General features: G+C 32.8%; 2 protein-coding genes across 3 annotated transcripts; both read left to right on the forward strand.

The window, feature by feature from the left end:
* Positions 1-2,066: 2,066 nt before the first annotated feature.
* LOC25499508 (dihydroneopterin aldolase 2) lies at positions 2,067-3,488 on the forward strand. Its single transcript, XM_013594785.3, has 2 exons — positions 2,067-2,551; positions 3,033-3,488. Exons 1-2 carry the CDS (start codon positions 2,361-2,363, stop codon positions 3,232-3,234), a joined length of 393 nt encoding a protein of 130 aa, XP_013450239.1. The 5' UTR covers positions 2,067-2,360; the 3' UTR covers positions 3,235-3,488.
* An 8,715-nt stretch (positions 3,489-12,203) lies between these two features.
* Positions 12,204-16,688, forward strand: LOC25499510 (uncharacterized). Of its 2 annotated transcripts, XM_039827389.1 has the most exons (11): positions 12,207-12,351; positions 12,805-12,959; positions 13,047-13,162; positions 13,345-13,453; positions 13,572-13,611; positions 13,864-13,953; positions 14,063-14,162; positions 14,266-14,405; positions 14,676-14,778; positions 14,877-15,931; positions 16,181-16,688. In XM_039827389.1, exons 2-11 carry the CDS (start codon positions 12,815-12,817, stop codon positions 16,425-16,427), a joined length of 2,145 nt encoding a protein of 714 aa, XP_039683323.1. In that variant the 5' UTR covers positions 12,207-12,351; positions 12,805-12,814; the 3' UTR covers positions 16,428-16,688. The 2 variants fall into 2 exon arrangements, with proteins under 2 accessions (XP_039683322.1, XP_039683323.1); XM_039827388.1 differs by having other exon boundaries at positions 12,204-12,959.
* The last annotated feature ends 224 nt before the right edge of the window (positions 16,689-16,912 follow it).

Below are 16,912 nucleotides of genomic sequence, written 5' to 3' on the forward strand. Positions count from 1 at the left end.
TTATCACTTCTAGCTTTGTTTCTTGGACCGCCGAAAAATCCACCTTATGCTAAAAGGGGTGGTGAAAATCCACCTTGGGTGTTGTGGAAAGCTAGAAATGGTAAATTTTTTAATGAAACCAATTTTGAGGTGGATGAGCTAGTGGAGGAAATCAAGGTTATGTCTTGGCGGTGGTTGTTGCATGGTACGAAGATTCCGGTTTGCCTTTACTACGAATGGTGTTGGAATCCCTATGCTTGTCTTGAAAGGGAAAGGCTGCGCGCCTAGCTTCAGTTGTAGTTGTCTGAGGCCGGTTCTGGTGTGTCGTGAGCCTGCTGTCGTGTCTCTGCTAGGAGTTCCCCTACTGTTTTTTGGTGGAACAGAGGGTCTGGCTGGGGGTGTTTGGTTAGGGGCGCAGTTGTTTTGATGCTGGGTGGTAGTAGTGGTAGGACGGGTTGTTTGGTGTGCTGCTGCTGTGTGGGGGTAGGCTTGGCTGTTAGGTGTTTTGAGTAGCAGGTTTTTGGGGAGCTCCCTGCGTTTGTGTTGGTTTTGCTGGCTAGTATTGTTTGCTGCTGTCTTGTTTGCTTCTGCTTTAGGGGTTTCCTGAGGTGCGGCTGCTTGTTGGCCATGGGGTGTTTAGGGTGCTCTTGTGGAGGTTTAGCTGTCTTTGGTGATTGACGCACGGGTATGCGTGTGGATTGTCATTGGTATGTGCCTGCTGCATTACCCTTTTTGGTTGTATTTTTGTTAGGGGTGGTTTTTTAAGGGTTTTTGTTCGAGCAGTTGTTTTGTGGCAACAGATTTTCCTTTGTATGTTTTTTTTTTTTTTTCACCCAAGCTTTTAGTGCTTCTTGCACGGGTTTATTGGTTAATAATATTTGCCGATTCAAAAAAATAATAATGGAAAGGAGCGATATTTTAATGGATAAAAATGATGAACTTAAATTTTATATTTTTAAAATTATTTTTGTTAGTACATTTGTAGTTAGGACTTGTTCCTTATGCTTTTACAATTGATTTTTAGCCTCGAATTAATGGTTCAACGACTTTCACATGAATAAATTTCAATATAAATCACTTTAGATTCAATTAACTTTTTATTTAAAATTAGTTTTGTAAAATCAATTTATATAAAATAAATTTCAGCGCACTAAACTATTAGCAAAGAAGGAGAAAGAAACCAACTCCTTAAATCGATCTCAGTTATTCTAGAGAAATTAATCTTTACTATTTCACGTGGATGATATTTTGATTTACCAAATAAAGTGTGTATGCCTCCTCATGACAATAAATGATGACATTAGTTCAGTCCTTACATCATGTTATGTTATGTCTGGCCATGCTTTCTTAAATATGCTAATGGATTACCAATGGTAATCCAACTTGTTTGAAGCAAATTCTTAAATGAGACGTCACCACATTAGCATGAGCTACGTGTCGGAAACGAGTTAATTGCAATGTAAATGTTCTCCATAGCTTTTGAAAACAATGGGTATTTGGAATTGGCTAAGTTTATATTTGAATGAAGGGTGAGTTTTGTTGAAGTAAGTGTATACTGTGCTTTTGTCAAAAAAAAAAAAGGTGTATATTGTGCCAAAATTGTGAATTTAAAACCTTAGATTTAATTGTGTAATTAGTCATTCCAATTGCCAATGTGTATATTTTAAGTTTTATTTTTTACATATATTTAGAAAGTAGATTCAATCAAATCAACTTTGGTGTCGTCAACATTACATATCCAAAAATATGAATATTCTACGTATTTAGATATAGTGATATTTATATAGGTATAGATATAGTTTTATGTTATTAACATGAATGTTATGAGTTTGTTGGTAGATTCATCTATTTTATTTTTAGCGACTTTGAATTTGTATTGTATCAATTTACCATATTAATTTAAATAAAAAAAAAAAAAAAAAAAGAGTAATACAATGCCTAAGCCAACAAAGAAACATTCCTTAAAAAAATGGGCTGGACGGTAAGTTGGGGTTTGAGTTGAGTCTGAGCAGCTAGCTGGATTCCACTCCACCTAATTTATATTATTTCCTTTTGAATAATATACGATTAACGAGCATGATTGAATGAGTGGGTCACATGTTATAAAAAAAAATGATATGATTGCTTTAAAATATTCCTTTTATACGAGGATAATGATTTGATGACAAAATAGTAGATTTGATGTTGTTTTAAAATGAGAATCCTCGTCTTAATAATTGAGTTGCTGTGTTACCAATCATCAATATCATATCTCTCTCTGCGCTGAGTTCCTCCCATCTATCCCTCGTTGTTTGCCATTGCATGCACCCTCCACACTCGTAACTCTCTCTACTACTTTAGGTTTAATTCAGAGTTTCTTTATTTAATTGCAGTAGCAAAAAATGGATGCGTTAATAGGTGGAGATAAACTGATTCTTAAGGGATTAACATTCTTTGGTTTTCATGGAGCAATAAAGGAAGAAAATACCCTTGGACAGAAGTTTGTTGTAGATATAGATGCTTGGATGGATCTTAAACCAGCTGGAATTTCTGATCATTTATCTCATACTTTCAGTTACGCTGAAATATATCTGTCAGTCACCACTTTATTTTATGATATTAAATTTTGATGTTTTCTTTATATGCTTGTATAAATAAATTATAATGGTATAGACCACACACTGTGTCTATGTTATTTTGAATTGTATTTCTGAATATTTTGTGATTAATTTGGTTTAACATTCTCAACATACTTTGGGTTTCTTTGGATTCATTTATTTCATTTTATATACCGACACAAGCATTGTGAAACTATATTTACCAGAGCTTTTGGAAATAGTATATTATAAGCTGATCCAGACTTATTTCCATAAACTCAATGATAGCTTATTAAGACAACTTATAGCTTATTTTAAAACAGCTTGACCGTATTTTATCTTCTGTTTTAGAATGATAAACGCTTAATTTTATTTTCAATAACCTTTGTTCCCAAAAGAACAGTAATTATTCGAGCCAAACATATGTTTGTGTAGCTTTTCAATGTTAAACTAAACATACATACTTGATTGATGCAGCATAGCTAAGGAAGTTATTGAAGGACCAGCTCTAAACCTTCTGGAATCAGTGGCCCAAAAAATTGCAATCTCTACTTTGACTATTCACAAAGAGATATCTGCTGTTCGTGTGAAGATTGGAAAGCCTCATGTGGCTATTCAGGGTCCGGTTGATTACTTGGGCGTTGAGATTCTGAGACGCAGAAGCGATTTGGCAGACTAGAACTTTCATATTTAGTACTGCAGGTTTTTTATGTATTCCAGTTCTGTTTGATACAATAATAACATTACTCTTCCCCGAGCATACCATCAGTCTTTTCTCTTTATCTCTTATAAGTCTTGTTAATAAAATTAAAAGATGAAACTATAAGCAGATAATTTGGAGACAACAAAAAACAATACAGTGAGATACTGTTACTTTTGAATTGCCAAAGAGCATCTGAATTAAGTTTATAACTTATATGATAACAATTGTTTTGTAAATCGTTCATCTGTAATTCTTTCTTTCATCATCCTTCAGTGTCTGAAAGTCTGTTAATGAAAAGCTCTTTTCCATTTTACACCTGTGTATAGGCTTGCAAAAACCTTCAAAGATAACATCTGTCATGTCATTAAGTTACAGTTACAACCACCATATTGGAGTAGACACTCACCATGCCAAATTTCTCTACATCCCAACTGCGGAGAACAATTGTCCTCCTCTGCTTCCACCCTGAACACAATAAAATATTGTCGAGCATGGTCAAGTAGGACAGCTGTCCTACTGCCGGGATCAATAGCGCATGTTCATGCATTTCTATGGTTCCCAAGCAGAACTTGGCAATCAGGTTCTTCTGATCCTTTTATCACAGAAGAAACATTTTGAATGATGGTCGCCTTCTTTTCACCCTGCAAAATCAGAAGAAAAAAAACTACATGAAAAATACATTTTGACAAGCTTAACTTGTTCTGTTCCTCTTTTTTAACAGCACGATTCATTTCTCTTTACTCATATATCATGGAAGCAGTGGTTCAAAATAAAATGGAAAAGAGAACAACCTAACAAGTATATAGTTAAGCTCAAATCATAGATACATAGTTTTGGGCAAGACCATACCATATTTAAACACTTCAATTATCAAAGGAACACCGTCTACCAACACCCACATCGATCCTAGCCATTTTCTCACTAGATTGGTAAAATTTGAATAGGCTTTTGGCTCAACCAAAGCAAGAAAAGGGGAGCGCATTGGAGAGCAGAATGAAATTGATGGATAAAATAGAGTTAAAATAAAATTTCCATTTCATCATGTTCATTATGAGTCAATGCTGGAATGGTTGGGAGAGGAATAAAAAGATACGTCGAGGTCTTTGGCTTATTTGGCATGCCACCATTTGGATTTTATGGAAAGCTTGGAACAACCGTATCTTCAATAATCAAGCGGTAGAAGCGGAGGATATTATAGAGGAAGTCAAGGTTTTATCTTGGCGATGGACGTTCAATAGGATCAATATCCCGGTTTGTATGTACTACGAATGGTGCTGGAACCCCAAGTATTGCCTCAAGAGGTAGTATAGGGATGGTGTTTCTTACCTCTGCTGTCTGTTGTTTTTGGGCTCCTGCAGTGTCAATATCGGATTTGGTTGCGGTTTTTGGTAGTTTCAGTCATCGGTGGGTTTGGTTGGGAGTTGCAGCGCTTCTGTTGTTTTGTTCTGCCAGCTGTGCGCCAATTTTTGTTGTGCAGGTTTTGGTTTTCTGTTTCTGCTATTTGACAGGTTCTGTGGGTTGCTTTTTTCGGTTTTTTAGGGATGCTGGTAGGGGCTTTTAGCTGGTTATGTTTCGGGGTGTAGGTTCCTCATATATTCGGGTTGTATCTGTGGGTGGGTGTTCCGCATATATACGGCACCTTGTAATTGTTTCCCTTTGTTTCAACTTGGTGTGTCTTACGCCGGCTGGATTTAATAATATTGGCTGTTTCAAAAAAAAAATCCCCTTGATATTGCCCACACAAGTTGTAGCTTTGATCATGTCGAAAGTTCAATTGTCAAAACAAGTTATGGTATTCTTTAGATGAAGTTAAACAGAACTGATGAAACCCCACTGATCAGATCAACGAGCCACTGATGCTAATCAACCATGTTGAACAAAGATCACTCAATGAAGATTTCTATTTCTTTCTTAGGTTAACATCCTACATTAGAAACATTCTTGCTCTACTATTATCATTCAAAAAGCCACATGCCATCAATATTATATCTTCATCCATGTCTATCGTATAACCTGAAGTAAAAATCTTTGCTTTTCTTGTTTAGTGATTTCATCTCTTTGGAAGAAATTGTTTGCACTGCAAAACCGTACCAAAATTGTGCCTTGCAGTGCAATTTTTTCAAAAACTCTACACCCCTTGCTTTTAGTAGCATCTTCCATGTTTCTTAGACCAACTAAGTTAGGTTCTGGTGGATGAAGCCGACGCATTCTCTTGTTGACCAGGAACATTGTTTTCACCACATAAATTTTAACCAATGCATGAATAAATCAAGAAAACCACTCTGGAGTCGGTGGCCCGAGTAATTTGAACAAAGCAAGAAAGCCATTTCTGTCATGCCACTTCTTCTATCCTTTGTGCCACTGATAATAAGAGAATGGTTAAAGTTGATAATGTTGTATAGCTAAGGTCAAATGTAGTTGTTAGCCTCAATATAGAACCATGGAGATAACCCTCTTTTTGTTTGGTTCACAAAGACCGGGAAGGAAAGAGTGAATCTACATTTTATATCTTTATAGTTTTTAAGTTACATGTTAAGTAGGGATTTTGCAAAATTTGAGTTAGGAAGGATTTTGCTTTCCTCCTTGCGAAAAATTGACTTTAATCTCTTCCTCCCTTCTATTTCCCTACAACTAAAAACTGTGTTAACCACCTATGTAATGCTCTTATCTTATGCCTGCAATATATGGCTTAGAAACAAAGGTGTGGTTCTTGCCACCAGAAATTCCTTTTTCTAACAACACTCAGTTTTGCAAAACTCACTGCCAACCGTTTCGGCCGTGATTTCCACAAGCTACAAAGTGCATAACTTAACATGGTACTATTAGTTAATAATTTGATGGCTGTAGATCATTTTGTCTTGGAAAAAGAAAATGACCAAGAACACTACATAACATTATGTCTCTTTCAATATTATGAGCTTGTTTGAAACACTTCTCAAAAACTCTTTTTTAATTTTTAAAAATTTGAAAATTAATAACTTTTTTGCTAAACTATTTTTTAAAATTACAGTTTTGGAAACTGTTTTGAATTTTTTAGTTTTGGGGACTAAAACTAAAATATGTAAAAGGATAACTATTATGATAAGAGGACTTGTATATATGTCATTCATTTTTTAGTACCAAATTTCAGAATAAGGGAATAGTATACCAATTGAAGGCAAAGAAAAATATTTGGACTCGGAATACTTAGAAGACTTTACCTCACCCTAAAGTGTCTCTATTAATACTTAGTCATCGTGAGTTTAACTCAATTAATAGAGACAATGTATAGTAATGTTCAGAGCTATGACTTGTGGGGTGTGAAATCTTGATTTAACCTACATTACCAAACTTTTAGGCTTATCATGAAACTTTCTTCTTCTTCTTCTAGACCATAACTAGTTTACTACCAAGAATGAGAAAAAACAGTTATGCCTCCTCATGACATTAAATGAATATTCAAGATGACCTTAGTTTAATGGTTACACTTACACCTTGTTATGTCTGGCCATGCTGCCTTATAAATGCTGTCATATCTAGTTTTTTTTAAGCAAATTCTTAAATGAGACATATCCAAGTTGTTTAAGAATTTCCGGAAAGAAATTGATCTGGAAATTCTTTTCAACCACACAATAACCAATTTTGTTAGTTTCGAACATGATTTGCTATGTGGAGAATACTTGTAGATTTCATCTAAACGTAGTTATTGTTTTCAACCGTATAATCAATGATTCTACATTTTTTTTTCCTACCCTCACGTTCATATTTAACACCGAAACTGCATAGCCACACTTTGTTTAATTACTGGGACAACTCTAATTATGTAGGCTAGCATGGGGACTGGATTCTCTGTAGTTAAGCAGAGTCCAATGAAATCATGACCATTGGAAAAACATAAAAGCATAGAGAATTAAATGGAGAAATCAAAAGAGATAAAGTGTTTAATGATATTGATGTTAAGATTGCATAAAACTGTAGAGATTTCCACAGCAGGAAATCCATTCCCGCTGGCATGAGCTAAATGCCTAAATGTTCACTATAACTTTTGAAAATATTAGTCATTGAATATTTTGAACTGGTTTAGAAACTTTGAGTAGCGAATAGCTAATAACATATGATTTGTAAAAAAAAAAAATGATAAGGTATGAAATTACAGCGGATTGCATATACTATACATTGTCTCTACTAATTGAGTTAAATTCACGATGACTAAATTTTTAGTGTTTGATATGGTAAGTAGTTGAACTAAATAATACTAAATATGAAATGACATAAAATTTATTTGTAGTTAATATCTTTTCAATTAAGATAATAAGAATAAAATTGAGAGAAAAAATGAAAGCAATTGACACAAACGTTAGATGAAGTAATTATCAAAAAACACTAAGCTGGTAAAACCCAATAACTCCTTAAAAAATTATTATCAAATAGGTTTTGGTCATATGAACTCATAAGTTATAAGCTCGAAAATTAATATTGGCAAACAGAGCCTAAACGTTTCCTAGAATATTATAAATCTAAAAATTGAGTGTTCTAAACACTTTTTTTTATAAAGGACCGCAATATGACAAAAAAAATTGAGAGGTTTATTTCGAAGGATATTCGTTGATTTTTTTTTTTTTTTTTTAAAGATATTCGTTGATTTATAAGAAGTAAACTAATAAAATACAAGTATGATAATCCCTCTGTCTTTAATCATTATTCTACAGGAAAAAAAATTATTCTAATTTTTTTATTGTTTTAACAAAATATAAGATGCAATTAAGCATATTTTTTGTTTGGTCCAGTGGATAGAGCTCACACATTTTAAATGTGGAGAAGTGAGATGTTTGGGGTTCGAACCAACTGAGTTAACCTTTGAGATAATTAAGGCCCCGTTTGAATTGACTTATTTTAAGCTTATGTTGGCTTATCTACTCCTATAAGTCTTTTTAAAGGCGTTTGGGTAAATCAATAAAAATAGCTTATCGTAATTTCATAAGTTGTTTCTACTATATTTTAATAAGCCCAATTTTTTAGCTTAACACAAGGCTTATCACGGAGCTTATGGAATTCAAGGGACCTCCTTCGATTCTCCCCCATTCCACTTCTTTACAAACCTATTTTTTAATTATATTTTGAACGAAAGAAAACTATCTGTTGGCCGGCACCGCTTATCTTTTGCCATGATGAATTGAGAAAGATAGTGTACACTTATCTTTTTTAGTAACACACGTAACAACATCATTAAAGATAAAAATAACAAACATAATTTGTTCTCTCTTTTTTTTTTTTTTAGCAAACTGTACATAATTTTTATATATATGTTAAGAGAAATGCTAAGGACAAACTCTCAAACACACTCCAATAACATGTTGACACGTCATCCCCATCCTTTGTTTAATTAACCGGCAACCTGATATGAAATTGAAATGTATTAAAAATATTGAGAATTATTAAACTTTTTTTTTTGTTGTTTAAGCTTTAACCATTCATCTTCTCCACTCACCATCTCATTGTAAACCAAGATTCAAATTCGTCTTCCTAAAGCTTTGAGATGTTGACAAACTCCAAAACAAGGTTGCCTTTTTTCTGCAATATCGAACATTATTCACGAGACTAATCACATGTTGTTTGGGTTTTAACCAAAAAAAAAAAAAACGCAGACCCAACAAACTTACGAAAACGATGATGTTCAATTTCAAGGTGTTCAAGGTTTCATCAATGTCGTGGGAAATGACGAACACATGGCCAAATCCTCTGTTTTGGTTTACTGGGTTAGGTAGTTGCTGGTGAGATTAAAAGTGAAGAAATAGATGGACTGAATTGAAAAAGAACATTTTTTGGTAACGCAAAAACCATTGTAACACGTGAAGCAGCAACACGTTTTGTCTTGTTCAGATCTGGTACTATGTTTGGAAAAGCCAAAGAACTATTTTGGTAGAAATTAATTCTTGCTAGCACTTAGATCTATCATTAACTTTAACACATCAAAGATGAAGAATAAAAAGTACTGTGTTTGTTTCTCATGGCAAATCGGTAGACACCATTTGTGTCTTGGAGAAGATGATACAACAATTAAATTCGAATTTTAAAAAAAAAAAGCAACAACGTGTGTCTGTCTTTCAAAACTGGCACAACCGATTACTAGGTAATGGAATAAAAAATTGAGGTGAGGTGGCTTCCTATTATTGGAGTGTGTCAAAAGAGTGTGTTTGAGGGTTTATCCTTAGCATTTCTCATATGTTAAACCCCTTCAAGTTCTACAATCATAATTTCTTCTTAAGATTATTTACAATGTTTACAAACTGCAGCGCACAAATACAATAACCAGGTAACTTTTTCATAGTTGTTTTGCTTCTTCTTCCTTGCATGTTTTTTTATAATTTTTTCTTCCTTTTCTTCATACTGACATCTTCCAATTTGTTCCTCATCTTTTCACTAACCATTAATAATTTCATCTTCAACTTGTCTTGCTTCCATCATTAATTCATAATTATTTATTTTTACTTCCTTGCAATAGTTTTTTTCTTCAAGATGACCTATCAATTTAGTAATTTTTGTGTTCATCTATTTTTTTTAAAATGTTACAATAATGTGACTCTTATATAAATAATTTTTAGAATTGTCTTTGCAGAAAAATATTACCTTGTTGATGTTGGTTATCCTATCTTTATGGGATACATGGGTCCCTACAAAACCACAAGGTATCATCTCCCTCATTTTAGATTGGGGCCTAGAGCTAGAGGGAGAAATGAACTGTTTAATTATATGCACTCTAGCCTTCGAAGCACAATTGAACGATCGTTTGGATGTTGCAAAGCTAAGTGGAAAATTTTAGGAAACATGCCTCCTTTTTCATTGGATACTACGAATCAAATCATTGTTGCTTGTATGACATTGCACAACTTCATAAGAAGGAACGACAAATATGATGCAGAATTTCGCATGTTTGATGAACATGTTGTGTTAGAGGATAGTGTTGAAGCACAAGATAGTATAGCTCAAGATATCACTTGGGAAGAGCCAAATCAAGGGAGCATTAAACAAATGGAGTGAGTAAGAAATATCATTAGAGATCAGATGCCTAGAAATATATAGGTTTATTTTATTTTTGTTTTTAACTATTATTTATAAAGATTTATTAAAAAAAAAAAACTATTTGTTTATAAAGATTTTTTCAACAATGATGTAAGACTATTAAACTTTTACATTCGTGATTATTTCTTACATTTATATTTATATTATTATACTTTTTTTTTAAAGAAAGTTTATCATATATTATTATACTTGTGTATGATGATGTTTAGATTATTTATTTACACCTCTGATATTAATTTTGTCTTGTATGAAAATTGATATTTTTTTTAAGGACGAATATTGATTATACTATATATATATATATATATATATATATATAATTATAATTAATATATTATAATATTGTTTTTTATATCTTGATTAATTTTATCAAAAAAAATCTTGATAATTGTGGTTTGATTCTTTGAGTTTTTTTGTTAAATTAAAAATATTTAAAATTTCGATAATTGCTTATGTAATGTCACATCCAAACACTTCAAGTTATGTAAGTACTTTTTAGTGTACATATCCAAACGTAAATAGCTTATTGAGTATAAGAGCTTATGATGTAAGCTCTAGTGCTATAAGCTCTAATGCTATAAGCATCAATATAAGCTGTTTATCCAAACGGGGCCTAAGTATATTTTTCTATTTGTATTACAAAAATCAAAACTATGCTGTATATTTTATTTATTTTTACTAAGTGAATCAAGAGCGAGCAAATGAATATATAATCATCTAAATTTATTTTTTGGCAACCGTTTTGGTATATCCTAAATCCCATATTGCTTGAGAATCGAGCAAATGATAGTTTATATGCAACACTCATATTTTTCAAATCTAATCGGTACGTCTTTTATAAATACAAAAATTATGATGGCTCATTCAACAATCTAAAATGGATAATATCTCAAAACTTGGTACGGTGTACATGAGAGTGGAAGAAAACAAGGTGTCACAAATCAATATATCATGTAAACTAAGAAATTAAAATCTTTGACATTTTTTATTTGGCTTAATTTCACTTTTGGACCTCTATCTTTCCAAAAGTTGCGGTTATGGTCACCTAACTAATTTAAATACAAAACAGCCCCCTATGTTTTGATTCTTTGGCAGTTTTGGACCCCCAGTCCATTAGTGAGGTGCCACGTGGCCCCCTAAATAATACACGTGGCACCTCACTAATGGACTGGGGGTCCAAAACTGCCAAAAAATCAAAATATAGGGGGCTGTTTTGTATTTAAATTAGTTAGGGGCCATAACCGCAACTTTTGAAAAGATAGGGGTCCAAAAGTGCAATTAAGCCTTTTTATTTAAATATAATATTATTAACTAGCAGCATGGGGATTGAGGAATATTAACTAAAGGACACCGACCAAAGTTAAGATTCATGATAACATTGCAATGTAGGCAAGAACAAGAGTTTATTCATGATTATACATCATACATGCATTGTTTCTGGACTTTTTCTAAACTGAGAAAGAAACAGAGACACACCCTCTACTCTAGTAGTAGTAGTAGTTAGTACCCACCATTGCCAAATTAACCTCATTCTTTTGATCTATTCTCAGTTTCATACATTACCTACTACCCCATCTTTTTTCTTTTTGTAACTAACTACCAACCAAAAATTTCCCTATATTATCATGCATATCATATGATATAATTAAATATCAACGTACATTCACATATAGCTGTATTATTGTGTGATCGGGTATTCATCATGGTCCCACTAAATTAAAATCTTTGACTCCTTTGCAGTTGTTGCAGGCACACACGTACCATTCTTCCCTGAACTAATTTCCAACCTCTATCCGTCCTCTTTAATTTATTTTACTAAATAAATAATAAAGTACATTTATTTAATTTAATTTAAAAATAGTAATTAATATAATAGTATTGAGTATAGTTTGGTTTTGGTGTTTCCAATATTGATCATTGCAGCCTCCACATTTGTGCTAACAAATCATGTGACTGTGTCTCCTATTTCTACTCTAAGATCTGATCTGCCTTCTTGATTTACTGCAAAATTCATTATTTTTTTACTTACTTCTTGTAAATCACACCTCAACTGATCAAAGCTTCATTTATTTATATAAGTGCTGTTTTGAGGAAAATTCCATATTATCATTATTGTAACTACTAACGGTTCTGTCAAATTCTGCCACATGTCTAGATAGAAATATAACATAGTATCAATAGTTTATTTTAAAACTACTATATGATATGAATATAAATATGAATTTCATTTCATCTTGAGTTTGGTTTTGATCATGTGGTTTCATTAAATTATATGCCATCTAATTAGGTGTCCTTCTCTGTCCAAATTCAGTTAACTAGTGGCTGAAAATTTTCAAATTTATGGTGTGAATAGAAACCTTCTAGGACACTTAAGTAGCTGACAAGTACTTTTTTTCTTATATGATTTTGAAGAATAATCATATAAATAGTTGTTTATGGCATAACTTTGACTTTCTGATGGAAGGCTCTTCTTCCTTCTTTTTTTAGATACATAAAGATGGACAAAAGGAAAAATATTGTGCAATATAGGGAGAGGTTGGATAACACTCTTACCTCATTTGATCTCACAAATCATGAGAAACTCAAAACTCTTGTCAAAAGTCAACTTCATCGTTCTTCACAATCAGAGATGGAATTGGAAGGTATTTATTTATTGTATTCTTTAATATGATTTGAGCTTGTTTATCCAAGTTAGGCTCATGAATTTATCTTCTTTTTTTTTGTTGCAGGATATGAGGAGAAACTAGAAATTAAGACTGCCGAGTTATCAAACTTTCTTGATATGATGAGAAGTGCTTCTGCAGATGAAAGTGGAGGATTTAGCACATCAAGGACTGATTGGAAAGTAGGTTATTTACTCTATAATTTTTACGAAGTTATGTTTTATTTTTATCCAATTGATAACTTCATTTCAGAAGGGGAAAAAATTCAATGGACTAATGAAATCTTGTGTAATTCTCAAGTCTAATTTTGCTTTCATCATTAGATACCTCAAGGCAATTTTGATCATTTTTCTTCTTTCAACAGTTAAAACAGGATAACGAGGAATTCCGCGTTATGTATCGCGAAGGACCAGAGGGAACTCCCTATAATACATTGCTTATTGAAGGCTATGTAGATGGACCTGTTGATGTTTGTCAGTCACATTAAATCAGTCAAATTTTTTTAGTGTCACCCTTTTTAAGTTTAACAACAAATACCATACTATATATTTTGACATTTGAAATTTTAATGAGTTATTTTCTTGATTACAGCTTTATGCGTCTCATGGGAATCATCCCTTTATAAGAAATGGTGAGAATCATCATGGTCATCCATATGATGTACTTACAGTTTTCTTCATATTTGTCTCATAATGACATGACATTGATAACTAATGTAATTTATTTTTTCAGTCATGAATATCTATGTAAGGGTGGAAATTAGAACAATTAATGAAAATTATGGCTACCAGACACCAACTGATATTATTTAGCATACAAATTAATTTGAATCTAAGTGATACTTCTTGATAAAATAACCTTTATCACAATTTTCATTTCTCAGGTGGCCACAGTTTACTGTTCCTACTTTCAAAGTTACTGCTTCTGATTGTTTGCAGAAGGTCCAGACTGGAGAACAAATAGCCCTAATAAGGTTTGTGTTGCAAGCAACAATTGAAAAAAGTATCACATTTTAATGTCACTCGCCATATTAAACGCCTTCACTTTTGAATGCTTATATTGTTCCATATTTTGTAAGAAAGGATGAAGCCTCCATGGCCACTGTCTACAAGGGAGGCTATAGCGCATTATTATCTGTTTGAGTACATTCAAGATGACTTGATAGTTGTTCTTTTGAAAACGGTACTCACCTCGATTCTTTTTTCTTTTCTTTTCTTTATATAGAAAGTTAACTGTGAACTGTTATCTTTATGTTTTAAGAAATTTGTGCTTAATTTTCTTTCAGGTCACTGAGTCGGAGAAAATTAATGAGACTATTGATGGTTTCAACAATGATGTGATTCCTGAAGCAAAGGGTGTTGTGAGAATTGATTTGTTGGGAGGTTTTGTTATACAAAAGGTGACATCTGAAAGAAGTTATTTCCGGTGAGTTTTTTTAAGTGAGTACTCAAACAGTAGTAGTAGCTTGAAAGGATTTTATATCATTTGTTGATTGACAAATGTTAGTATATAAGTTGTTATGTTAGATTTTTCTCTTTCATTGGGTTTGAGCCTCGGTTATTTAACTTCTTCGGATAGATAGTTTTTATCATTGATTTTGCAAATAGGCTGCTTTACCAATAAGTATTTTGTTTCATGGAAAACTATGATCGAGTATTCTAATGTATTTTAATTAATTTTTGTCAAATTTTGTAGGGCAATAGGGAATTTGGATATCAAGCTGGATTTTATGCCTCCATCCCTTATAAATTTCATTTCAAGACAACTTATTGGCAGTGGTTTCAGACTTTATCAGAAGGTTATACATTCTTTTCAGATATGCTTCTTTTAAAAATTATAGTTGTAAGTTCTTTTTTATCATCTTCTGACATTAACCAGCCCTTGGTATTGTAATAGGCCGTAGCTTCTAAGATGAACGGCAACAAAGAATTCGGCAAGGCCTTGACTGACTTGTTGTATGTTAGAATTCGTGAAGCTCTGTACAATACCGATGAATCAAATGCTATGGATGAGGACGAGCTTAAGCAAGTTGCAAGCATTTTTCCTGCTGAAGAGCTTAGTCAAAGTAAGCAAGATTGGGTGAAAAATATGTCTCGGGAGGATAGAAGCAACCAAAATGAAAATAATTACAATGGTGAGATTTTAGATACAGGTAGTAAAGAGATTGTACAAAGTGAGAAGGATTTCAAGAAAATGCATGACATTTCAACCGAGGAAGATGATACATCTTTTGTACTACATGGCAATAGGAATTGTGAGATTGTCGATGCAGACAGCGAAGAGATTGTAGAAGAAAATATTGAAGAGATTGTACAAATTGAGAAGGATGTCAAGAAAGTACACGACATTCCATTTGAGGAAAGCAATACATCTTTTGTACTAAAAGGAAATAGTAACAGTGAGATTGTAGATGCAGATAGAGAAGAGATCATAGAAGCAGATATTGGAGAGATTGTACAAATTGAAAAGAATGTAAAGAAAGTAAATGACATTTCAGTTGAGGAAGTTGATACATCTATTGTGCTAAAGGGCCATAAGAATTGTGAGATTGTCGACGCAAATAGTGAAGAGACCGTGGAAGCAAATATTGAAGATATGGTACAAATTGAAAAGGATGCGAATAAAGAACATGACATTTCAATTGAATATGATAATATACGAGGTGTATTGAAGAGAAAGAGTAATGTATATATCAGCTCAAATGTAAAACAGGCTTTAGAAACATTAGAAAGGGCTATTTCATCGGTTCAGAAATACGGATTTCGTTCACGCAGGTTCTCTTTTAGCTTTGTTAATGATGAGGCAAGCTGCAAAGAAAAAGGCAACAAAGAGTATCCATATTCTGCAAAACTTGTTCAACCATCTGTGGAAAATGATGTCAGTGCCAAAGGACCAAGCAGCAACATGCTACGGGAAAGTTCAGATGATCTCTATGAAATCCAAAACTTCAGGTAAGTCTAACTCCACCTCACAAAACTGCTTTGTAAGGTGAGGATTGTTTCCCATTTATAACCAGTGCTTAGACTATATTGCTATACAATGTGAGATTCTTGAATGGTTAATTAGACAAACAATTACAAAAATTATGTTTTTGTATATATAGTGTTACATATGATTGTTTGAAAATACAAGGCATGTATCAGAAAATGTAGTTTACAATATATTTGTTTGACACTTTTATTTCCTTTTGGTTCCTTCAGGCACACAGGAACAGATCCTAACGCGAAGGAAGTAAATTATAACAAAATAGTACCGGCTTTCTCAAATCAGAATCACTTGAGACCAATTGAAGCAAGCCAGACTGATTCATATTCTTTGAAAAACGAAACAACGCTGAAGCAGACAATATCTGATAACAAGCAATATACAAGACCAGACATGTCTTCAGATGTACCAAAACAGTTAAACAAGAGGAAAAATTATAGATACTGTTGTTTTATGCATTAGCAGAAGAAAATAGGGTACTTACAAAGTTACAAGTATTTTGCTAACTTGCTACACAGGAAAGCCTCAACAATTTAGTACATGATTGATATATCTGAAATTCTAAAGTGTGGATCACTGATATAATAACGGACATATATGTTGGACCAGTGTTGTTCCTTGTTTGGGGTTTTCCGAACTTTCCATGCATTTATGTGAAGTGAGTGAGACTGAGATTAGAGTCTTTACAGAGAAAATAAAACTTTCCCTTGAAATATAGACCAATATTGATGAACAAAATAATTTATGAATATTTTAAATTCATATTATTGTTATTTAAAGAAAAAAAGGAACTTTTTTTTGTACAATAATATTCTTTATTATACATGAGTCTTAGGAGTGTCAAAGCTATGTTGAAATAATAAAACGAAATTTCTGTTTTTACTAATACTTTTATGAGTAACCTCACAAGTGATCTAAGAGTGTCCTACGGGTATCAAACACCGTCG

Source organism: Medicago truncatula, chromosome 7, assembly GCF_003473485.1.
Source record: "Medicago truncatula cultivar Jemalong A17 chromosome 7, MtrunA17r5.0-ANR, whole genome shotgun sequence".
Classification (NCBI taxonomy): Eukaryota; Viridiplantae; Streptophyta; class Magnoliopsida; order Fabales; family Fabaceae; genus Medicago; species Medicago truncatula.